The sequence below is a fragment of the Triticum aestivum genome, chromosome 3B (genome assembly GCF_018294505.1).
Source record: "Triticum aestivum cultivar Chinese Spring chromosome 3B, IWGSC CS RefSeq v2.1, whole genome shotgun sequence".
NCBI classification, from domain to species: domain Eukaryota; kingdom Viridiplantae; phylum Streptophyta; class Magnoliopsida; order Poales; family Poaceae; genus Triticum; species Triticum aestivum.
In genome coordinates, this window is record NC_057801.1 from 835,929,791 (window position 1) to 835,955,521 (window position 25,731).

The following is a 25,731-nucleotide window of genomic DNA, read 5'->3' on the forward strand; positions in this document are numbered from 1 at the left end:
GCCGCCGCCGGAGCGACAGTCGTCACCGGATAGAACGGCACAACAGTAGCATCCATAGTCACGGTACCCGACAGAGGTGGTGCGCATTAGAGGAGGGAGTTGGTGGCACGTGCCGAGGAGCAGGTTGCACACGGCCAGACGGAGGACCGTCTGGTCCAGGTCTGCCTCGTGGGGCGGGATGAGGCGCACGAGGAGCAGGCCGCGGCGCGAGGCCAGCGGCACCGCGCGGTCCGGCACGGTTGGCACGAAGGAGTGGAGGCTGCGGCAACGGCGGCCCAGCGGCGACCGTGGCGTCGGGACGAGCACCTTGGCCTCTTGATCACGGGCCCGGTTCTTGATAAAGAAGCCGGCGAGGGAGGGGCACGCGTCCTCCGGCCACCGGCGGCGGAGCAAGGTGCGATCGGCCACAAGGATCGCACCACTGCCTGCAAGCAGCGGCACATCGGAAGAGCGCGGTCGCGTCATCCACGCGGAGAAGGATGTCGAGGAGGAGGTCGTGCGGGAGCGAGGCCACCATGGCCGCCGCCGCCGTGTCTTTCGTTTGGACGATCTGATCTGAGGAGGAACCTCGAGTCGTCAGCGTAGGGTTTGGGACTTTGGGTTTCGAAACATACTGTATATGCTTGGAACTGGAAGTCGTCGTGATGTCCGTAATCCTAGATCAAAGGTCTCAGGGGATACCGGCCGTATCGGTATCGCATACTTTACGGCAACCAACGCTGGCGGGACATACATCATCAAACAGCAAACAACAAACGAGTTAGCCGAAAAAGGGATTCCCCCACTTTGTATTCCAAAGTAACCGACCGCAGCAGCACAGTCACGCCTTAGGTGGACGCGGTCCGGTCCGGTCCGGGCTTTGACCGAGCCAGCCTTTGGACCGGCCGCGGCCGGTCCGGTCCGGACCGGACCGAGGTGGCCAGCAAGCCAATTTTCCAGGACCGGACCAAGAGGAGCAAAGCTCGATCCGGTCCGGACCGGACCGAGGTGGCCAGCAAGCGTCAGCCTGACTGGACCGAACGGGACCGATGGCTGGGACTCTGTTTAACAGCCTGGGAATGCTTTGTTGGCCACTGTTTAGGCTGTTTTGACGTATTTAGACTGTAGCTGTCCCTGGGAGTGCTCTATTAAGCGTTTTGGCCATTATTTAGCAGTGCCCTGTTGCGCTTTCTTGCCACAATTTAGACTGTCCAAATTTAGTGAGTGCTCTGTTTTTGTATAATGACTAGTATGTCATAACTAAATTTGGACAGGATTTTATTTGTATTTTGGACATCAAAACAAATGATTTTGAGAGGAACAATATCACAAAAATCACATGCACAAACATTGATCAGTACAGTTTTTAGATAAGTTTCTTCACATAATTTTGGACCGAAACAGCAGGAATATCACATCCACAAACAACTAATTGGACAGCAAGCACATGACTAAATTTGGACAGCAAGAATAACTAAATTTGGACAGCATTTCCTTTGTTTTTTGGACATCCACAAACTGATTTTGACACGAAAGATGGCACAAATCAGGTTAAGCACAATATCACATCCACAAACATAAGGTCTTATCATCATTGAATGACACGATTACAAACTTGCTCTAACAATTCCAAGTCCATGGCAATTGACAAGTTGAACATAACACAAATGAGAGGTTCATCTCCAAGCTAGCAGTGACAATTCATAGTTCATGACTTGAAAGGTTTCAACATAACAGAAATGCAAAAGTAGCCTTCACATGAGAAAGATCATTTTGACATTCATCTCCAAAATAGCAAGATCAACATCCACATGATGAATGTCTACAAGTAAGATAAGCAACATTCACATAAATAATATTTGGTATTGTATGACAAGTGAAACATGTAGGAAGAATAGTTATCAATCGTTGATCTCCTTCACCACAGTGGGTAACTTGATGTTCTCAACATCATCCTCTTCATTCTCATCCCTCGGCTACAAGTGTGGAAGTTAGACAAATGCTCACATCACATACAACAAGACCAAAAAAGAAATAAAGAAAAGGTAAGGAAAAGATGGCAAACATACCAGCACCCTTTCGCATTATCCTTACCAGCACCCTTTCCCTTCTCATTCCCCTTCTCCTTCACCATTATCTACAAAAAACAGCACATAACTCAGATTATCAGGTTACAAAAAACAGCAAATAACTCAGACCATGGTACACATGTCACCAACAACTAAACCATTCGAGAAGTGGACAACATGCAGCCTTTACTGTACTAACAGTAACAGATCACAAATAAGCTGTGGACAGGATCATGTAGACATCGTTACGATCTGTACAGAACTCATCTACTCGCCATCACAGGGAACGAGTATGAACAAAATACGCACAAAATCAGGTTGCATCATACAAAAATGAACAGGAACAGGCTTTTGTAGCATAGAAAATCATCTACTAGTAGTGCAAATGAACATAATTATCTCCTGAATCCTGACCATTATCTAAAAAAAACAGCAGCACCAGGGGATCACTAGCGGCATTCTCGAACCTGCGGCTGCTGGTGTCTAAGAATTTAGCTGAAAAATATATCTCGTCACTGTGTCGTGCTTGCATTTTTTTTTGCTAGAGTTCGAGAGGGTGACTATTTTTGACACGTCCCTTTAATTAGCTCGAACTGGGTGCAGGAGCAGTCATTCCTTTATCAAAGCAAACCTCAGCAACCTTCTCCTAATCTGGGATGGAGAGGATAATGTGCTGGAAGCAGACATAATCACCCTTTGAGTGGTCACACCAGCATCCGCAGGTTCGAGAATGCCGCTAGTGATCCCCTTTGAGTGCAAATGAACACCAGCAACACATAATTCCCCTCTCATTCCCCTTCTCCTTCACCAATCACCATTATCTCCGGACCAAACACTACATCTCCAGATCTCCTATCTAAGTTTCTCTGAATCATCTCAGTTTGGCGAGGGCCGAGGGTTACAGGTTAGGGACACATACCTTTTCCTCTTCGTGGCGCTTGGTGAGGAACCAGGTAAGGACGGACCGACGGCGTGCTGGCCTTGCTGCCTCCCCGACGTAGATGTGCTCCTCCAGCTCGGACTCGGAAGAGATGGCGCCGTCGGTGAAGGGAGAGCCGCGGGCAACGGCACCATCGCCTTGGGTTAGGGTTAGGGATAGAGCAGAGGAGGAGGCGCCTCTATTTGTGAGGAGGGGGGGAATCGCGCGAGGGAGGGGATGGAACGAGGGGAAGGGGTGCTCGGCAGGGCCTCGATCGATCTGTTACATTAGATGGGCTGGGCCTTGCGCCATCGGTCCGCTCGGTCGGCCCGGTTAGAAACCGGACCGGACCGAACTTTTTTTGGTCTGCTTTTCTGGGCTCCGACCGGCACACTTTTCTATCGGGCCTGGACCGTACGGGCCGGTCCTAAACGGGCCACGAGCGGGCCGGAAAGCCCGGCCGTCCAGGCTGAGTCACGCCCAAAAGAAGCGAAAGAGAAAACACAAAAGAAATGAATGACAACAGAGTCGGATCATCAAAAACAACGATGATCCGCAACCGATGGGCCCTCCAAAGACATCAACCACACTCGTAGCGCAGCGGACCCACGCATACCAAGCAACACCTTAAGAAGGAATGTGACGATGCTGCCCGGACAGGTCCTAGGGTTTATCCTGGTACGCGAGGGGGATCCCCGACGCCCTTTAGGAAGGAACGACGACGCCCACGGGCGTCGTTGCGTCGGTGCCGGCCAAGCCAACATGGATTTCTTCTATCCACCACACATCCACGACCCCGACCCAGGGCCGTCTCCAGAAATTCGGGCCCCGGTGGGAAATGCAAAATGAAGTCCTAAAATTTTAAAAATTCTTGTAACTAAAATATTTATATACAACTAAAGAACACTCTCGTTTAAGCCATTACCTTTAAATATGCGGTATTTTGTACAACATTATGGTATCAAATACACCAACTATCTTCTATAAAGAATACATCGATGAAGCAATAAACATAGAACGGTTTATTAAGTAACTTATTACTTAAGAACTGATGCACATATACAGTATACCCATTAATCATTAAATTATTGAACATGAAAAATGTCCTAAATAATACTTCTTGGTCTTGTGGCCACCTGATGGACATGGACTGGTCGGTGATTCATCAAATAAATCTCCAAATCAATCTGGCCTAAGCCCGAACGCTTGACCGCCGGCTAGCAGCGGCTGCCTTGTGCTTTTCCTGGCTATGTTGGACCTTGCTGGGGCTCGTTTCTGCTCGAATTTGTTAGGCGAATTCAGGAAGGCTGGAAAGAATAGTTGGGCAGAAGGCTGACCGAGAGGGGGTTGGGGAGAGGCTCGGGGCGTACGATCCATCGATTGAGAGGAAGCGCTTGGGCGGTCAGACCATGCCGCAGGCCCAAAACAGAGCAAAGAAATGAAATAGCCTGATAAAAAATATACAACGTTGGCCCAAAATTGAGGGTCCTTGGGATTTGGGGGCCCGGTGCGGTCGCACTGCTCGCACAGCCCCCTGGGTCCAGGCCTGCCCCGACCGATCCATCACGCTCCACCAAACTCGTCGCCCGTTCAACATGCGCCAACACGGTCTTGGAGCCACCTCCGCCATCTCTCCATGGGGATCGAAGCGGGACCGATGGATTGAGAGGAAGCAACCGAGAACAAGGAGCGGCAGAGTCCGTCGTCACGCGGGAGGAAATCACCTCCACCGCCATCGGCACCCGCAAGCAAACGAGGTCTCCAAGTTAACCCGATGCATTTTTTTAAAAAAAATAGGTTAACACAAACAAACCTGTGATTTCTTAGATGATTTAGAAGAACAATGGTATTCCAGTCAGCAGAACAGTGGCGTGACTTAGCTACACACGTGACTACGTCAGGTACGTACAAAGTTCACTCCTTCCACGTTATATATCTGCATGTGTCATCTACACCCTCCTAACTATTCCCTCCGTTCCTAAATATTTGTTTTTCTAAAGATTTCAACAAATGACTACATACGAAGCAAAATGAGTGAATCTACATTCTAAAATATGTCTACATACATCCGAATATGGTAGTTCATTTGAAATGTCTAGAAAGACAAATATTTAGAAACAGAGGGAGTACATGCATGCATGCATCAACCTACCTAGTTAGCTATATATCTACATGCATCATCTACTACTCCCTTCCCTTGTCCTCCTTCCCGTGGGTGACAGGGAACCCTAGCGGCCGCCGCTGCAAGTAGCTTCCCATTCCCGTCCATCCTCCCTCGCCGCAGCTAGAGGGCGAAGCCCACCAAGTGGCGGGGCATCTCGCCTCCTCACGTGGGGGTGGGGGTGCCAGTGCAGGACAACGCCGTTAGGCCGTGGCGCCGCAATGGCAAGGGTCATGGAGGCCCTTCTCAGCGGTGGTGGCACACAGGGTCTTCAGCGGTGTGGGAAGTTTCCAGGTGGCTGTCGCGAGTTGCGTGGTGGCCACAGAGGAATCAGAGGCAGGAGAATTCGATCTCGTGCCGCCATAGATGCACACAATATGGACTAGAGTGCAAACATATTAATTGTAACACAAGAAAGAAGCTGATCCCTTGCTCAAATAAACCTGCCGTCACGTGTACTGTGTCGTTGCCACGAGTAAGGATCAAGGTCCACTTTTACCACCATTAGCCCCGTTGACCCCTCGGCCAGCCCCTTTGGTGAGAGGACATGCCACACATGCCAATGTTAGCCATACATCATACTCATACTCATGCTCAGCAAGGCCACGGCAGCTTCGACATGTAATCAAGGAGATTGATCGAGCTGGCCTTTACAATGAAGAGTATTTTTGTTCTTTGAGGCCACTATCAGCTATATTGCATCATTAAATGTGAAAATTGTGATGTCAAGAAGTATTTATGTCCAGGGATACTGTTGCGTAAGAATGCTGACTGTGGATTTTTTTTCATATCTTGCACGTGCAACGGCATGAAAGAATTCACATTATTGCCAGTTAAAATGTGTGTATTGTTTGTTTGAAGGTAATTTTGGTGACTTTCTTTTATTTCTGAGTAAACCATGTTTTTTGGGCTGCTTTCTTTTCGAATACGAACGAGTGTGCGTATCATATATTATAGAAGAGAGTAGGAGGGGGGGGGGGGGGGGTTAAGAGCCCCAAAATAAGTTTTACAATGGAGGTCATGCCAACTCCACAGTATGCGAACTACTTGTTGCTCACCCAGGTTGATGCCTCGGCCAGGATACCTCGTCCAGGAGTAGGAGGTGGTCGATCGACTCCTCTTGTTCATCACACATGGGGCACCTATCCTGGTGCGGCAACCCTCTTCGTGCCAACCTATCCGATGTCCAACACCTGTTCTTTGGTTAATTAACTCACTCATTCAAGTCTAGGGTTCCCCTGCCTCCCACCGGCGCCGCCAACGGTCTGCCTCGTCTCCGGTGGCCATAGGACCATGGAGACGCGGTGGATCTTGGCCCTTGCCGGCGGGAGGGCTCTGTTTTCAGTGTTTTGTTAGGGTTTGTGTCCTGCTCGGGAAGACGAGGTGGCAGCGGCTCCTTGAAGATGGAATAAAATTCTCCCCGCCTAGCCCTTGTTTCGATGTTGTGTCTAGCATCATCAATGGGCAGGTGGAGGGTGCCTCCGGAGGATCTGTTTTTGGTGGATTTTCTCGGATATGATTGTAGTTCGTCTACGTTCATGTGTATTCAGGTTGGATCCTATGGGGCTTTAGCACGACGAATCTCCAAATGTCTACTACAACAAGTTTTCCCCGGCTTCGGCGAGGGAGGAGCAATGACGGCGGCGCTCGGCTCGCTTTAATGCTTGTAGTCATCGCTAGGTGGTCTACGAAACTGGATGCACTTTTTATTATTTCTGGTGTTCATTCAACTGTCATGATTGAAGATAAGTATAGCTGAAGTTTTTTGGCAAAAAAAAAACTCAGTAATTATCATGTTTTTCTGCAATTTCCATCGAAAAGCACAATTGCTCAATAAAAGCACCACCATCAATCACAGATGACAATGAAGCCACATCTAATATTCACTGGAGCTAAACAAGGCAGCCGCCCATGTGACAACAGAGCAACACGGAATGGAAAGAGTGACAAAGCCAAATCAAGGGTTGAGGAGGAGCGTGTAGTGGTGATGAACAACATCGAAATTATGTGCAATGGCTGTTAGAGTTGTACGAAGTGAGTGGAATGCACTAGATTTTGTCACGAGACATTAGGAAGCCACAAAGGTTGTCCACACAACAAAAACATTTATTAGACAATAAATTTTGTATCAGTGCATTTGTAGTTGTGGTTTTGCACAGTAGCAACGCTCGCGCGGTTAACTAGTAAATTCACAAAGGTATCACACCAAGAGTTGGCCGAACAACTAAAACACATACTAACACTGAATGTTAGAATCATAGGGGAAACAAAACACACATGATGATTATAACAGAAGACACATTACATACTAAAATAAATCGAAGTCTGCTACTTCATGTAATCACGCTAAATTGAGGCGGTCGCCAGGGAGATCATAGCAACCAGACCGAAAGTGGCTCCTAGCGACCTCGAAGCTCAGATGAGCATCAACCGCCGCATATCTGATCCGCTCAAGGGTCAACGGGAACACACCCCATCCCGACCTCCTCAACTTCTCGCACTCCCCGTCTTTGCTGAGCTTCGTTCCCAGCAAGTAGTTTGCCAAATCAATCAACGATGGTGTAGGCTTGGTGCAGATGTTCTTCAGAATCTCGACGCGCTCCTGCAGGTCCATGGAACACGCGATGTTCAGCCGTAGTAGCCCAGCATCTCCCGGTCCTGCTTGATCCAGGCTCCGCAGAAGACGATGTCCTTGTCGGCCAGAAACCTCCTCAGCATTGCCGGCACGTGCCTCGCGTGCACGATGTGGTACACCAGGCACTCGTTGGTGATGCAGAGCTGGAGCACGGCAGCGCGCTGCCTCTGCTCCTTTGGTAGGTCCTTCTGCCTCTTCCCGAAGGCGGCGTTGGTGAACTCGGTGTCTAGGCCGACGAGCTTCCTCTCGGCGTCCCGGAGGAAGTTGGTCCACACGCGTGATATCCACGCCTTTACGATGGATGGTTGGATTGTGACGGTTGCTTTGGTGTCGATGCCTTGAGTGGCGAAGTGGTACGGCCTTTCGTCATTGTGCGGCGGCTGGCGCGCCATTTTTGGAAATATGTAAGCAGCTAGGAATAGATCGATCCCTCCATTGGACTCCTTAAACAAACCGGGCGAGTCGGAGGAAACATAAATCGAAGATCGATTTCTTTGCTGGACATGTACCTTACCCCTTTCTCTAAGGTTTTTTTTGAGAGAAATCCCTTTCTCTAAGTAGAGGAATTTTGTAATGTTTAAATCCTATATGCAACTTATATTTTGTGCAAAGGAGTTTGCTGGCCCAGTTTGTTTTTTATATTTTTGAGAATCTTTTCGCGGGCTCAATTGATTACCGAGGTACAAACGAAGAGATCCGTTTGACGGGATCCTATTTGATGCCCGCGTATGTCAAGGAGCTGGGGCATCGCTAAAGCGGAGTAAGCGACAATGCCACGGGCCGACCCACTTCAAAGAGCCACCGGTTTTGGAACCTTCTAGAAGGTTCCTTGGACAGGTTTTCTCTAGTTTTTTTCCATTACTCGGTTTTCTGGTTTTCTTCATCTTTTTCAATTCCTTTTTTCTTTTTATGTTCTTTCTTATTTCTTCCTTTTCTTTTCATTTTTTCCTATTTCTTTTTGTTTTTCTCATAAATCCAAAATTTTCAAAAGTTGTTCACATTTTTCATAATTCGTTAAACATTAAAAAATTGTCGAAAATTCCAAAAAAAAACATTTTAAAAACGTGTTCACGTTTAAAAAAAACACGTTTCAGTAATGTTCGGCAAATGTTCACCCTACATTACAAAATTGTCCACTATGCATAAAAATGTTGCTCATAAATTGAAAAATGTTCGCTGTGTAAACAAATATTCACCGTTCAAAAAACATATTCACCATACAGTAAATACTTCTCTAAAAAAATATTGTAGTTAGAAAAAATTGTTCGCGAATCAAACTTCGTTCACAATTTCTCAGAAATTTTGTTCACCATACAATAAATTCACTTTTCTAAAAATTGTTCATAGTTGAAGAAAAATTGTTCAGGAATCAAAATTTGATCACAATTTTTTGTTCATGTTTTCAAAATGTTCTTCACTTTTTTAAAAACAATACACGTTTTAGAAAATTCTTCATTTTTACAATTTTATTAACTTTCTCGAAAATGATTCATCTTTTAAAAATATCATGGTTTTCAATTTTCATCACTTTTCAAAAAAATAGTTCTCGTTTTAAATTATTTTTTAATTTAAAAACTTCTTCATTATTTTAAACATTATTCGCATTTTGTAATAAAAATGTTTACATTTTTACAACAAATGGTTGATTTCTTTTATTTTAAAAAAATTGCCGCTGCCGATAGTTCATAAATGTTCGCGCTGCATATTAATGGCTCACAGGCAGCAGCTCAAGTTGTAAGGGACACTGTGTCTCCTTCGAGGTATTGCGAGTTTGAATCCATTGAGGTGCACATTTTTTTGATTGATTTTCTCCTCGCATGGTGCCACTAAATGGGCCGGCCCTTTAAGATCACGCCCCGTGCTCTGGCTTTTGACGGGCCATAAGGTTTTTTCGCTATGGGCCAAAAGCTGACTTGACCTAGGCGAGTGGCACGAACAGACTGAGGGGAGCAAACCACCACTAGTAGAAAAAGGGCTTTTAGTCCCGGTTTATAGAACCGGGACTAAAGGGTCGTTACTAAAGACTCCCCCTTTAGTCCCGGTTCTTACACGAACCGGGACTAAAGGCTATCCACGTGGCCGCTGCCTGGAGGTCCACCTTTAGTCCCGGTTGGTAACACCAACCGGTACTAAAGGAATTTTTATGATTTTTTTTAAAAAAATAAAGTTTTTTTGGATTTTTTTTGATTTTCAAATTTCTGAATTATTTTAACCTCTCATCTCTAATCACCCCTCATCACTGCTTAATTTAACCTCTAATCACCCCTCATCATCTAACTTCTTCCCGGACGGTCACCCATCCTCTCACTACTCCAGCCTGAGCACGCCTAACTTCCGGGTTCTATTCTCCCTCATTTCCAAGTCTGCACTTGTTGTTTTCCTGACAATAGTAAGATGTCAATCCTATTAACCTCAGTTAGCTTGAGCATGAAGTCACACATTTCACTGTTTGAGTTTGAAACTATTGTTCTAAAAAATAACACTAATATTTAGTAACAGTAATATTTCTTGAATAATTAGTTTGACCATTGTTTGACAGTTTGACCATAATTTGACCATAGTTTTGTTGGAAATATGCCCTAGAGGCAATAATAAATTGGTTATTATTATTATATTTCCTTGTTCATGATAATCGTTTATTATCCATGCTATAATTGTATTGATAGAAAACTCAGATACATGTGTGGGTACATAGACAACACCATGTCCCTAGTAAGCCTCTAATTGACTAGCTCGTTGATCAATAGATGGTTACGGTTTCCTGACCATGGACATTGGATGTCGTTGATAACGGGATCACATCATTAGGAGAATGATGTGATGGACAAGACCCAATCCTAAGCCTAGCACAAGATCATGTAGTTCATATGCTAAAGCTTTTCTAAATGTCAAGTATCTTTTCCTTAGACCATGAGATTGTGCAACTCCCGGATACCGTAGGAATGCTTTGGGTGTACCAAACGTCACAACGTAACTGGGTGGCTATAAAGGTGCACTATAGGTATCTCCGAAAGTGTCTGTTGGGTTGGCACGAATCGAGACTGGGATTTGTCACTCCGGTTGACGGATAGGTATCTCTGGGCCCACTCGGTAGGACATCATCATAATGTGCACAATGTGACCAAGGGGTTGATCATGGGATGATGTGTTATGGAACGAGTAAAGAGACTTGCCGGTAACGAGATTGAACAAGGTATCGGGATACCGACGATCGAATCTCGGGCAAGTACAATACCGCTAGACAAAGGGAATTGTATACGGGATTGCTTGAATCCTTGACATCGTGGTTCATCCGATGAGATCATCGTGGAACATGTGGGAGCCAACATGGGTATCCAGATCCCGCTGTTGGTTATTGGCCAGAGAGCTGTCTCGGTCATGTCTGCATGATTCCCGAACCCGTAGGGTCTACACACTTAAGGTTCGGTGACGCTAGAGTTGTTATGGGAATTGGTGTGCAGTTACCGAATGTTGTTCGGAGTCCCAGATGAGATCCCGGACGTCACGAGGAGTTCCGGAATGGTCCGGAGGTAAAGATTTATATATGGGAAGTCCTATTTTGGCCACCGAAAAATGTTCGGGATTTTTCGGTATTGTACCGGGAAGGTTCTAGAAGGTTCCGAAGTGGGGTCCACCAGCATGGGGGGACCCACATGAACGTGGGTAGTGGGGGCAAGGCCCCACACCCTTGGTCAAGGCGCACCAAGATTCCCCCTTAGAAGGAATAAGATCATATCCCGAAGGGATAAGATCAAGATCCCTAAAAAGGGGGATAACAATCGGTGGGGAAGGAAATGATGGGATTTCTTTCCTCCCACCTTTGCCAACGCCCCAATGGACTTGGAGGGCAAGAAATCAGCCCCTTCCACCCCTATCTATAGTGGGAAGGCGCATGGGAGCTTCACCCTTGCCCCTGGCGCAGCCCTCTCCCTTCCCAACACCTCCTCCTCCGTAGTAGTGCTTGGCGAAGCCCTGCCGGAGAACTGCAAGCTCCACCACCACGCTGTTGTGCTGCCGGAGCTCTCCCTCAACTTCTCCTCTCCCCTTGCTGGATCAAGAAGGAGGAGACGTCACCGGCTGTACGTGTGTTGAACGCGAAGGTGCCGTCCGTTTGGCGCTAGGATCTCCGGTGATTTGGATCACGACGAGTAGGACTCCTTCAACCCCGTTCTCTTGAACACTTCCGCTTAGCGATCTACAAGGGTATGTAGATGCACTCTCCTTCTCCTCGTTGCTAGTCTCTCCATAAATAGATCTTGATGACTCGTAGGAAAATTTTGAATTTCTGCTACGTTCCCCAACAGTGGTATCAGAGCTAGGTCTATTGCGTAGATTCTTTGCATGAGTAGAACACAAAGTAGTTGTGGGCGTTGATTTTGTTCAATATGCTTACCGTTACTAGTCCAATCTTGTTTCGACGGTATTGTGGGATGAAGCGGCCCGGACCGACCTTACACGTACTCTTACGTGAGACAGGTTCCACCGACTGACATGCACTTGGTGCATAAGGTGGCTAGCGGGTGCCAGTCTCTCCCACTTTAGTCGTAACGGATTCGATGAAAAGGGTCCTTATGAAGGGTAAATAGCAATTGGCATATCACGTTGTGGTTTTGCATAGGTAAGAAACGTTCTTGCTAGAAACCCATAGCAGCCACGTAAAACATGCAAACAACAATTAGAGGACGTCTAACTTGTTTTTGTAGGGTATGCTATGTGATGTGATATGGCCAAGAAGAATGTGATGAATGATATGTGATGTATGAGATTGATCATGTTCTTGTAATAGGAATCACGACTGGCATGTCGATGAGTATGACAACCGGCAGGAGCCATAGGAGTTGTCTTAATTTATTATATGACCTGCGTGTCATTAAACAACGCCATGTAATTAGTTTACTTTATTGCTAACCGGTAGCCATAGTAGTAGAAGTAATAGTTGGCGAGACAACTTCATGAAGACACGATGATGGAGATCATGATGATGGAGATCATGATGATGGAGATCATGGTGTCATTGCCGGTGACGATGATGATCATGGAGGCCCGAAGATGGAGATCAAAAGGAGCAAAGTAATATTGGCCATATCATGTCACTATTTGATTGCATGTGATGTTTATCATGTTTATGCATCTTATTTGCTTAGAACGACGGTAGTAAATAAGATGATCCCTCATTAAAATTTCAAGAAAGTGTTCCCCCTAACTGTGCACCATTGCGAAAGTTCGTCGTTTCGAAGCACCACGTGATGATCGGGTGTGATAGATTCTTACGTTCACATACAACGGGTGTAAGCCAGATTTACACACGCGAAACACTTAGGTTGACTTGACGAGCCTAGCATGTACAGACATGGCCTCGGAACACAAGAGACCGAAAGGTCGAGCATGAGTCGTATAGTAGATACGATCAACATGAAGATGTTCACCGATGATGACTAGTCCGTCTCACGTGATGATCGGACACGGCCTAGTTGACTCGGATCATGTAATCACTTAGATGACTAGAGGGATGTCTATCTGAGTGGGAGTTCATAAGATGAACTTAATTATCCTGAACATAGTCAAAAGATCTTTGCAAATTATGTCGTAAGCTCGCGCTTTAGTTCCACTGTTTAGATATGTTCCTAGAGAAAATATAGTTGAAAGTTGACAGTAGCGATTATGCGGACAGTAGAAAGCTTATGTCCTTAATGCACCGCTCAGTGTGCTGAACCCCAAACATCGTTTGTGGATGTTGCGAACATCAGACATATATGTTTTGATAACTACGTGATAGTTCAGTTAAACGGTTTAGAGTTGAGGCACCAAAGATGTTTTTCGAAACGTCGCGGAACATATGAGATGTTTCGAGGGCTGAAATTGGGATTTCGGCTCGTGCCCACGTCAAGAGGTATAAGACCTCCGACGATTTTCTTAGCCTGCAAACTAAGGGAGAAAAGCTCAATCTTTGAGCTTGTGCTCAGATTGTCTGAGTGCAACAATCACTTGAATCGAGTGGGAGTTGATCTTCCAGATGAGATAGTGATGTTTCTCCAAAGTCATTGCCACCAAGCTGCTAGAGCTTCGTGATGAACTATAACATATCAGGGATAGATATGATGATCCTTGAGGTATTCGCGATGTTTGACACCGCGAAAGTAGAAATCAAGAAGGAGCATCAATTGTTGATGGTTGGTGAAATCACTAGTTTCAAGAAGGGCAAGGGCAAGAAGGGATACTTCATGAAACGGCAAATCAGCTACTGCTCTAGTGAAGAAACCCAAGGTTGAACCCAAACCCGAAACTAAGTGCTTCTGTGATAAGGGGAATAGTCACTAGAGCGGAATTACCCTAGATACTTGGTAGATGAGAAGGCTGGCAAGGTCGATAGAAGTATATTGGATATACATTATGTTAATGTGTACTTTACTAGTACTCCTAGTAGCACCAGGGTATTAAGATACCGGTTCGGTTGCTAACTGTTAGTAACTCGAAATAAAAGAGCTACGGAATAAACGGAGACTAGCTGAAGGTGAGCTGACGATATGTGTTGGAAGTGTTTCCAAGTTTGATGTGATCAAACATCGCACGCTCCCTCTACCATCAAGATTAGTATTAAACCTGAATAATTGTCATTTGGTGTTTGCGTTGAGCATAGACATGATTGGATTATGTCTATCGCAATACGGTTATTCATTTAAGGAGAATAATGGTTACTCTATTTATTTGAATAATACCTTCAATGGTCTTGCACCTAAAGGAATGGTTTATTAAATCTCGATCGTAGTGATACACATTTTCATGCCAAAAGATATAAGATAGTAATGATAGTACCACTTACTTGTGGCACTGCCATGTAAGTCATATTGCTATAAAACGCATGAAGAAACTCCATGTTGATGGATCTTTGGACTCACTCGTTTTTGAAAAGTTTGAAACATGCGAACCATGTCTATTGGTGTATACGCATGAAGAAACTCCATGCAAATGGATCGTTTGGACTCACTTGATTTTGAATCACTTGAGATATGCAAATCATACCACATGGGCAAGATGACTGAAAAGCCTCGTTTTCAGTAAGATGGAACAAGATAGCAACTTGTTGGAAGTAACACATTTTGATGTGTGCAGTCCAATGAGTGCTGAGGCATGCAGTGAATATCGTTATGTTCTTACTTCACAGATGATTCGAGCAGATGTTGAGTATATTTACTTGATGAAACACAAGTCTAAATTATTGAATGGTTCAGGTAATTTCAGAGTGAAGTTGAAGATCATTGTGACAAGAGGATAAAATGTCTATGATATGATCATAGAGATGAGTATCTGAGTTACGAGCTTTGGCACGCAATTAAAGACATTGTGGAAATTGTTTCACAATTAATACCGCCTGGAACACCATAGTGTGATGGTGTGTCCGAACATCATAGTTGCACCCTATTGGATATGGTGCGTACCATGATGTCTCTTATCGAATTACCACCATCGTTCATGGGTTAGGCATTAGAGACAACCGCATTCACTTTAAAATAGGGCACCACGTAATTCCGTTGAGATGACACCATTTGAACTATGGTTTGGAGAAACCTAAGTTGTCGTTTCTTAAAAGTTTGGGGCTGCGATGCTTATGTGAAAAAGTTTCAGGTTGATAAGCTCGAACCCAAAGCGGATAAAATGCATATTCATAGGACACCCAAAAGAGTTGGGTATACCTCCTAATTCAGATCCGAAAGCAATAGGGGTTGTTTCTTGAATCGGGTCCTTTCTCAAGGAAAAGTTTCTCTCGAAAGAATTAAGTGGGAGGATGGTGGAGACTTGATGAGGTTGTTGAACCATCACTTCAACTAGTGTGTAGCAGGGCACAGGAAGTTGTTCCTGTGGCACCTACACCAATTGAAGTAGAAGCTTATGATAGTGATCATGAAACTTCGGATCAAGTCACTACCAAACCTCGTAGGTCGACAAGGATGCGTACTGCTTCAGAGTGGTACATAATCCTGTCTTGGAGGTCATGTTGCTAGACAACAATGAACCTACAAGCTATGGAAAAGCGATGGTGGGCCCGGATTCCGACGAATGGCTCGAGGCCATAAAATCTGAGAGAGGATCCATGACTTTGGAAGAAATACTTGATGGTTGTAAGGCCATTGGGTAAAGATGGACTTTAAAAGGAAGACAGACAATGATGGTAAGTATCACCATTAAGAAAGCTCGACTTATCGTTAAAGATGTTTTCCGATGAGTTCAAGGAGTTGACTACGGTGAGGCTTTCTCACTCGTAGCGATGCTAAGAGTCTGTTGGAATTGGATTAGCAGTTACTGCATTATTTATGAAATCTTGCAGATAGGATGTCAAAACATTGTTTCCTTGACAGTTTTCTTAAGGAAAGGTTGTATGTGATACAACCAGAAGGTTTTGTCAATCCTGAAAGATGCTAACAAGCATGCAGAGCTCCAGCAATCCTTCTAAGGACTGGAGTAAGCATCTCGGAGTTGGAATATACACTTTGATGAGATGATCAAAGATTTTGGGTTTAATACAAAGTTTATGAGAAACTTGTATTTCCAAAGAAGTGAGTGGGAGCACTATAGCATTTCTGATGAGTATATGTTGTTGACATATTGTTGATCGGAAATGATGTAGAATTTCTGGAAAGCATATAGGGTTGTTTGAAAGTTGTTTTTCAATAGAAAACCTGGATTAAGCTGCTTGAACATTAAGCATCAAGATCTATGAGGATAGATCAAAAACGCTAAATGGTACTTTCAAATGAGCACATACCTTGACATGATCTTGAAGGTGTTCAAGATGGATCAGTCAAAGAAGGAGTTCTTGCCTGAGTTGTAAGGTATGAAGTTAAGAGTTAAAGCTCGACCACGGCAGAAGAGAGAGAAAGGACGAAGGTCGTCCCCTATGCTTCAGACGTAGGCTCTATAGTATGCTATGCTGTGTACCGCACCGGAAGTGTGCCTTGCCATGAGTCAGTCAAGGGGTACAAGAATGATCCAGGAATGGATCATTGGACAGCGGTCAAAATTGTCCTTGGAGTAAATAAGGACATGTTTCTCGATTATGGAGGTGATAAAGAGTTCGGCGTAAATGGTTACGTCGATGCAAGCTTTAACACCTATCCGAATGGCTCTGAGTAGCAAACCGGATATGTATAGTGGAGCAACCATTTGGAATAGCTCCAAGTGGAGCGTGGAAGCAGCATTTACAATATGACATAGAGAATTGCGAAATACATACGGATCTGAATGTTGCAGACCCGTTGACTAAAACCTCTCTCACAAGCAAAATATGATCAAACCCCAGAACTCATTGAGTCTTCATCACATGGTGATGTGAACTAGTTTAGTGACACTAGTAAACTCTTTGGATGTTGGTCACATGGTGATGTGACCTGTCAGTGTTAATCACATGGCGATGTGAACTAGATTATTGACTCTAGTGCAAGTGGGAGACTGTTGGAAATATGCCCTAGAGGCAATAATAAATTGGTTATTATTATTATATTTCCTTGTTCATGATAATCGTTTATTATCCATGTTATAATTGTATTGATAGGAAACTCAGATACATGTGTGGGTACATAGACAACACCATATCCCTAAAGCCTCTAATTGACTAGCTCATTGATCAATAGATGGTTACGGTTTCCTGACCATGGACATTCGTTGATAACGGGATCACATCATTAGGAGAATGATGTGATGGACAAGACCCAATCCTAAGCCTAGCACAAGTTCGTGTAGTTCATATGCTAAAGCTTTTCTAAATGTCAAGTATCTTTTCCTTAGACCATGAGATTGTGCAACTCCCGGATACCGTAGGAATGCTTTGGGTGTACCAAACGTCAGAACGTAACTGGGTGGCTATAAAGGTGCACTACAGGTATCTCCGAAAGTGTCTGTTGGGTTGGCACGAATCGAGACTGGGATTTGTCACTCGGGTTGACGGAGAGGTATCTCTAGGCCCACTCGGTAGGACATCATCATAATGTGCACAATGTGACCAAGGGGTTGATCATGGGATGATTTGTTATGGAACGAGTAAAGAGACTTGCCGGTAACGAGATTGAACATGGTATCGGGATACCGACGATCGAATCTCGGGCAAGTACAATACCGCTAGACAAAGGGAATTGTATACGGGATTGCTTGAATCCTTGACATCGTGGTTCATCCGATGAGATCATCGTGGAACATGTGGGAGCCAACATGGGTATTCATATCCCGTTGTTGGTTATTGGCTAGAGAGCTGTCTCGGTCATGTCTGCATGATTCCCGAACCCGTAGGGTCTACACACTTAAGGTTCGGTGACGCTAGAGTTGTTATGGGAATTGATGTGCAGTTATCGAATGTTGTTCGGAGTCCCGGATGAGATCCCGGACATCACGAGGAGTTCCGGAATGGTCCGGAGGTAAAGATTTATATATGGGAAGTCCTATTTTGGCCACCGGAAAATGTTCGGGATTTTTCGGTATTGTACCGGGAAGGTTCTAGAAGGTTTTGGAATGGGGCCCACCAGCATGGGGGGCCCACATGAACGTGGGTAGTGGGGGCAAGGCCCCACACCCTTGGTCAAGGCGCACCAAGATTCCCCCTTAGAAGGAATAAGATCATATCCCGAAGGGATAAGATCAAGATCCCTAAAAAAAGGGGATAACAATCGGTGGGGAAGGAAATGATGGGATTTCTTTCCTCCCACCTTTGCCAATGCCCCAATGGACTTGGAGGGCAAGAAACCAGCCCTCTCCACCCCTATCTATAGTGGGGAGGTGCATGGGAGCTTCACCCTTGCCCCTGGCGCAGCCCTCTCCCTCCCCAACACCTCCTCCTCCGTAGTAGTGCTTGGCGAAGCCCTGCCGGAGAACTGCAAGCTCCACCACCACACCGTCGTGCTGCCGGAGCTCTCCCTCAACTTCTCCTCTCCCCTTGCTGGATCAAGAAGGAGGAGACGTCATTGGGCTATACGTGTGTTGAACGCGGAGGTGTCGTCCGTTCGGCACTAGGATCTCCGGTGATTTGGATGACGACGAGTACGACTCATTCAACCCCGTTCTCTTGAACGCTTCCGCTTAGCAATCTACAAGGGTATGTAGATGCACTCTCCTTCTCCTCGTTGCTAGTCTCTCCATAGATAGATTTTGGTGACTCGTAGGAAAATTTTGAATTTCTGCTACGTTCCCCAACAAGTTTGACCAGATATGACCAAAATTCAAAAAAACTGAAATAATTATTTAGTAACACTAATATTCTTGAATAATTATTTAGTAACACTAATACTTCTTGAATAAGTAGTTTGACCTGATTTGATGAATTTTTTTGCCTCCAGATCTTAAAAGCCCCATAACTTTTTTTCTGTTAGGTTTTTGAGGATTTTGAAAATGTTTAACGGGGTTTCCCCAGTTAAATTTGGATGTAACTTGTCGAGTAGATGATTTTCCATATAAAAAACTTTTTAATCCGAGTTCGTATGCAAAAGTTATGCCCATTTTACTAAATTCTAGAGAGATTTTGCAAATAAAGTCGAAATTCATATTTGTAAATTTTCCCAACAACTAGACCACATATCACATGGGATCTTTAGTATCGGTTCGTGCCACGAACCGGGACTAATGCCTCAAACCCCATTAGTACCAGTTCGTGGCTCGAACCGGGACTAAAGGGTCCTTTAGTCCCGGTTCGAGCCACGAACCGGTACTAATGGGGTTTGAGGCATTAGTCCCGGTTCGTGGCACCAACCGGGACTAAAAGGTCCAGACGAACCGGGACAAATGGCCCACGTGGCCCGGTCGGCCCCTGGGCTCACGAACCGGGACTAATGCCCCCATTAGTCCCGGTTCTGGACTGGACTGGGACTAATGGGCTAACCCGGCCTGGACCAAAGCGCTCTTTTCTACTAGTGCACATACGAAGCTATTTCCCCCCACATCAAAAAAGAAAAAAACGTACGAAGCTTTTTTTGGACGAAAAAAGTGGAGAAACAATCCTTCTTTTAATATAATACTAGCAAACATGCCCGTGCGTTGCGACGGGGAAAAATCCCCCAGACGCCCTTACCCATTGAACATGCCTAAAGGCCTCACCCTTATGCCCATAACATAACAAATATGACTAATACCTCATCCTCAGGTCCACATCCTTCATTTGAATCTGACATTAGACCGGTCCGACGAGCGAAAGCTAATCTGGGTCCCACCGTAAACCAAAAAAAAATAGAGAAACAATTCTTCCTTTAATATTAAAAAAAAGTAGAGAATAGAGATAGAGATATATATAATTAGGTAGAGATATGCATAGCGTTGTTCTTGTATGCGAATTCCAACTCAGTTCGACCCAAAATCCTATTACATTTGCTCTCGGATACTATCTCCCGTTAGTACGTGGACTAATTAATGCATTTTTCCCCTCAATAAAAAACAATGTTTTTTTTTTCAAAAATCCAAGTAGTTGACCGGTCCTGGCAATGCACAACAGCTGTATGACCATAGGTCGTTTCAACCTCAATCTCCTTACGTTCAGAGGCTTTTGGAAAAAAAAAATACGTCGGCCTTTTCCCTTTTAAAGGCAGAGTCCAGAGTTTTTTTTATAAGAAAAGCACAATCCGTGTGTTTGATTCCTTTTCTCAACGGGTGATTCTCTTTCCAGTACGTGTTTCTTTTTTTTTAGCATCAGTACAGACATAAGCGCTCATATACACACGCATACACTCATCCCTATGAACGCACACACGCACACCGTAGGTGCCTCGTCGTCGACGGGAACGTCTCCTCCCACTGAAAGCGCATCGCCGAAAATCCTGAAATAAATCCAGGAATAATGCGAGCACCAGGATTTGAACCCTGGTGGATTAAGGATACCACTGTCCACCTAACCAACTCAACCACAGGTTGATTCGCTCCAGTACGTGTTTCAGATTGTGTTTTTTTACATGTACCATACATGCATAGGCACAGACGTGACAACATGCTAGTCCATATAAGTTGGTAAATACATGTTAGCATGTTATGTAAATACTTTTAATCTCAGCCATTATTACTCAGATCAAACGGTGCAAAAAATATTAGCATATGTGGATAAACGTGATAGCTTATTTATCTTTTGTTTTAAGTATATAATAGATAGATGTCAACATGATGTTTTGTTCGACCCAACAACTCTTTCCAACTAACATTTCCACGGAGTACAAACTTGTATCCAAATCATCCTCCCTCTCTTGGAGAAATGTCATCTTTGACTTTATTCGGTCTACAAAATTATAGCACGAGGACAATACAAAAAATTAGGGAAAGTAAAATTTGAAGAATTATGTGTGGGTCTTAAGTTTGCCAACTACTTTGTTTTGTCTTCATGGTTGAAAATTTTATAATGATAGACTGATGGTGTGCTAAAAGATGTAACCAATCATTTTTCTCTTATTTCATTTCCTCAATGTTTCAAGAGTTCATATGTGCATACCTCGGCGTGCATCAAAATGAAAGATCCTTTGTTTACCTCATTAAGTACTTCAATGCCAGTCTGAAAATCGTTCAAATGGTTTATCTAATTAATTTCTCAATTGTTGTTTTCCTGTTGCAGTTACTAGGTGAGGACAACCAAGCATCCAAAAGAAATCTTAGAGTATATTCATCTGCTCAAGAGAATGCCTTATGTCTTGCAGTAAAAAGTTATGAAATTTTCATCACCAGGCAATTATCAATAAGGTACAACCATAATCATTTGCAGACAGTTGAGAAAAAAGTTGTTTAAATAGTTCGCTTAACTTCTAGGCTAAAGTTGGTCTCTGTGCCAATTGGCACAACGGGTCATCTAGTGTAGTAAAGAATAAGGACACATGCAAACATCCTCGCCATACAAGACTTTGAAAACCGAAATAGCTACTTGCCACCAACAAAACACACACAACCTAATATTAATTCCTCTATCTGCTGCCTAGGCATGGCTGCGAGTCTTCCTACCGCCTTTTCCCTTGGGCCTTCTTCTTCTTGCAGCTTCCTCTCCACTGGGAGACGAGAGTGTTAGTCAAGGATTCAACAATAAAATAAGAAAAACACAAGCAAGACCCATATATCAATCAACCATGATAAGTAGAAGCGACCTACAAATAAAAAGACACATGTATAATTATGGGTAGCTATACCTGTCTATACCAAGACGTGAAACGAAGAACGCCGGCCAGTCCATCTCTAAGAGCACGGCATCGAGAGGGCTGTTAGGGCGTGCGTGAGGCCCGTCCGCCACCTTCTTCATTGCTCCGGTCTCGAGGTCGGCGGCGTACACGCGCCCGCGCCCATCCATGACAAGCAATTTGCCACACTTCTCTCCCAGTATGGAAAGTGTGTCTTTTCCTTGGGCCGTCTTCTTCCAGTATGGGTGTATCAGCTCGATCGTCTGAGGGTGGAGCCATTGTGAGCTACCATAGAAACTCTCTTGTCTCTCTTGTCTACATATTTGTAGCTGGAAACCTGTCTCTTGCATCTGTAGCACCGAGAGCGTGTCATCGCTGTTCAAGCGAAGGCACGGGCGGTGATCTCGGTCAGGCAACATCTCGACCGGGAGCCACGTCAATGTGAGATAGTCGTCCTGGCCAATCATCAGTTTAACGAGATGGAAACACCCTTCTCTGTCATCACGAAATAGCCAGTACGCAACGCCGTGGCAGACGACGGCGTCGGTTTGACAGAATGATCCGAGGGTATTGCCCCACATAATTTCATGGGAGCGCGTTGTACTCCAGCTCGGTTTCACAGTCGAGAAGGTGTGGATATCAAACATAGTCCAGTGTACCTCATGGCCGGCTGTGATGATTACCACTTTGTAGAAGGGTGAGTTGCCCGGCGGCTGTTCGCCGGAGCGACAGTCGTCACCGGATAGAACGGCACAACAGTAGCATCCATAGTCACGGTACCCGACAGAGGTGGTGCGCATTAGAGGAGGGAGTTCGTGGCACGTGCCGAGGAGCAGGTTGCACACGGCCAGACGGAGGACCGTCTGGTCAAGGTCCGCCTCGCGGGGTGGGACGAGGCGCACGAGGAGCAGCCCGCGGCGCGAGGCCAGCGACACCGCGCGGTCCGGCACGGTTGGCACGAAGGAGCGGAGGCTGCGGCAACGGCGGCCCAGCGGCGACCGTGGCGTCGGGACGAGCACCTTGGCCTCTTGATCACGGGCCCGGTTCTTGATGAAGAAGCCGGCGAGGGAGGGGCGCGCGTCCTCCGGCCACCGTCGGCGGAGCATGGCGGGGTCGGCGACGAGGCCGCGCCACTGCCTGCAGGCCGCGGCGCATCGGAAGAGCGCGGCCGCGTCGTCCACGCGGAGCAGGATGTCGAGGACGAGGTCGTGCGGGAGCGAGGCCACCATGGCCGCGCGCCGCCGTATCTTTCGTTTCGACGATCTGATCTGAGGACGATCCTCGAGTAGTAGTCTGCGTAGGATTTGGGTTTCGAAACATACCATATGCTTGGAACTGGAAGTCGTCACGAACTCACGATACGGACCGTATCCGTATCGCTATCGCATACTTTACGGCAACTAACAAGGACGGCACATACCTCAAACAGGAAAACAAACGAGGTGGCGACGTGTAGGAGTTTTTCCCCCTAACCCTAAACCCCTCTGGCGGCGCCCGAGGCGATCTAGGGTTTGGACGTGGAACAAGCTTCTCGCCTGCAGATTATCGGCGGGGCGAGAGAGAGCGAGTGAGCGGGGTCGGCGATGGCCACGCCGAGCGCAAGCGCGGGAGCGGGGGCGGCGGACGATCAGTCCGCCCGCGCCGCCTGACGGAAACTGGAGGAAGCTCTGGGCAAATTGGATATCTCTCAAGAAGAAGCGACTCCTCTGGTGATCGATGATCGAGTTGAGAGCGGTCCGGCAAAGTGGTTGGTGGCTGGCAAAGTTCTTCATTGCAATCATCTCCACATCAAGACAATCACCAACGCCCTTCGGCCGGCGTGGGGCAATCCACGAGGCTTGCAGTTTCGTTCCGCAGGAACCAACACGTTTGTTGCGGAGTTTGAGAATCAGCGAGATAGGGATCGGGTGTGGAACGGGTCTCCATGGCACATCAACAAGAATGTCGTGGTGCTCGCAGATTTTGACGAGTGCATGAAAGCCAGACGAGGTGAAGTTTGATCGGTTGCATATTTGGGCTAGGGTTATGAATTTGCCCTATAATTTGAGGGATGAAGCTTGGTGGAATCCTATAGCAAAGCAGATGGATCAACACGCACAATTTGTTAAGTTTGATCATGATGAGGGATTTCTGCGGGCAAGGATCACCATTGATGTTGAGAAGCCTCTCAGAAGGTGGATTCTCATTTATTCTGCAAGGAGGAAGAAGGTTGATATGTATGATATCCAGTATGAGCAGTTGCCGTATTTTTGTTTCTCCTGTGGCAGATTGGGACATTCAGAATTATATTGTCAGACGTCGGGATCCCGTGATGAGCAAGGGGAACTCCCGTTTGGTCCTAAGCTTCGCGCCCCGGACGAGTACAGGAGACAGGCGACTAGCGAGAACTCCTCGCGTGATCCCAAGCAGGGTGCCAGTAGCAAGTCAACCACTAGAAACTCGAGCACCAACAAGGATCCAAGCAAGGAGGTGGTTTCCCCCATGAAGCACAAACAGCCGCCAAAGAGGAAAGATGCTCCTTCTCGAGTCTATAGGCCGGTGGCCAGAACTTTGTTGCTCACAAATGGGGGAGCGGGTGCTTTGGACGGCGAGGCTGCCGCCCTAAAGGAGGACTCAACCTCGGCTAGTAACCATGGTGAGGGCAGCGAGTTTGAACGTGTACCGAAGAAAAAGAAACCAACCCCAGAAAATTCGGCAGAGACTGCGGCGCGGTCCTGCCTGTCTCAATGAGTGTCTTGAACTGGAACTGCCGGGGGCTTGGGAATCCCGAGGCAGTTCGGGAGCTTCACAGCATTGTGAAGCAAGAAGGCCCCATTCTACTCTTTGTAATGGAAACGAAAATCAGAGCGAAACGAGTAGAGGATTTAAAGCACTCTCTAGGTTTTGGAGGATGCTATGCTATGGACAGTGCTGGCCTTAGTGGCGGTACTGGTCTATTTTGGTCTCGTGATGTTATTGTGGAGTTGAAAAACTACAGTCAAAAACATATTGATGTTGTTGTTCGGAACAATGATCAAAACAATTCGGTATGGCGCTTCACAGGTTTTTACGGAGCACCGCGAGCGGAAAATCGTCACCACAGTTGGCGGTTTTTGCGCAACCTTTAGTTACCACACTCAGCTTGGATGTGTGTTGGTGATTTTAACGAGACCTTGTTTGCGTGTGAGCACTTCAGTAGAACTGCTCGTTCCGAGAGTCATATGCGAGCATTCAGGGAAGTCGTTGATGATGTTTCCTTCCAGGACCTGGGCTGGTTAGGCACAGCTTACACATGGGACAACAATCAGTCCGGAGAGGCAAACGTGAAGGCAAGGCTGGATCGAGCCTTTGCAAATGAGGAGTTCAGACAAATATTCCAACATACAAGGGTCAGACATCTCCCTTCTGTCGAGTCCGATCATTGTTTTGTTGTGACAGAGTTCCGCAATAGCTTGTCAGAGAGAACAACAAACAAGAAACAATTTCGTTATGAGAATGTCTGGCAAACGCATGCCGATTATGATCGGTTGGTGGCTGATACGTGGCGAGGTATCCAACGTGTCCCAGGGCTGCGGGGTATATCCAACGCGCTGGGTACACTTCAGGCCACCTTAGAGCCATGGGGAGCAAAGGAGTTTGGCTCCCTGACACGGACCGTTCGCAACCTTCAGAAGAAGCTCGAACACATCAGGTGTCATTCTATGGGCAGGGGCCCTTCGGACGAAGAGAGGAGGATAGTACAGAAATTGAAAGAGGCACTCCATCAGGAAGAAGTGTGGCTCCGGCAGCGCTCTCGCGTCCCTTGGCTCCGAGAAGGGGACCATAACATGTCATACTTCCAAGCGCAAGCCTCCCAGCGGAAACGCATGAATAAA

At 46.0% G+C, this 25,731-nt stretch overlaps 2 protein-coding genes and 1 pseudogene across 2 annotated transcripts; all 3 read right to left on the reverse strand.

Moving 5' to 3' along the window:
• Window positions 1-1,654: 1,654 nt before the first annotated feature.
• On the reverse strand, window positions 1,655-4,703 carry LOC123068087 (uncharacterized). The gene is made up of 4 exons (XM_044490582.1): window positions 4,692-4,703; window positions 2,968-3,246; window positions 2,049-2,116; window positions 1,655-1,955 (listed from the first exon to the last, which is right to left on the reverse strand). Exons 1-4 carry the CDS (start codon window positions 4,701-4,703, stop codon window positions 1,898-1,900), a joined length of 417 nt encoding a protein of 138 aa, XP_044346517.1. The 3' UTR covers window positions 1,655-1,897.
• Window positions 4,704-7,469: 2,766 nt separating this feature from the next.
• On the reverse strand, window positions 7,470-8,155 carry LOC123068088 (Werner Syndrome-like exonuclease; annotated as a pseudogene).
• A 13,332-nt stretch (window positions 8,156-21,487) lies between these two features.
• LOC123066974 (uncharacterized) lies at window positions 21,488-23,216 on the reverse strand. The gene is made up of 2 exons (XM_044489944.1): window positions 21,890-23,216; window positions 21,488-21,751 (listed from the first exon to the last, which is right to left on the reverse strand). The coding sequence occupies exons 1-2, from the start codon at window positions 23,200-23,202 to the stop codon at window positions 21,682-21,684; spliced, it is 1,383 nt and encodes a 460-aa protein (XP_044345879.1). The 5' UTR covers window positions 23,203-23,216; the 3' UTR covers window positions 21,488-21,681.
• Window positions 23,217-25,731: the final 2,515 nt, after the last annotated feature.

Bases quoted from the DNA above. Each gene is read 5' to 3' on its own strand.
- LOC123068087 (XM_044490582.1), bottom strand. The intron at 2,117-2,967 runs GTATGTGTCCCT...TGTTTTTTGTAG, and splicing joins AGCGCCACGAAGAGGAAAAG to ATAATGGTGAAGGAGAAGGG. The intron at 1,956-2,048 runs GTATGTTTGCCA...CCACACTTGTAG, and splicing joins GATAATGCGAAAGGGTGCTG to CCGAGGGATGAGAATGAAGA.
- LOC123066974 (XM_044489944.1), bottom strand. From the start codon at position 23,202: ATGGTATGTTTCGAAACCCAAATCCTACGCAGACTACTACTCGAGGAT. The intron at 21,752-21,889 runs GTATAGCTACCC...CTCGTCTCCCAG, and splicing joins TCACGTCTTGGTATAGACAG to TGGAGAGGAAGCTGCAAGAA.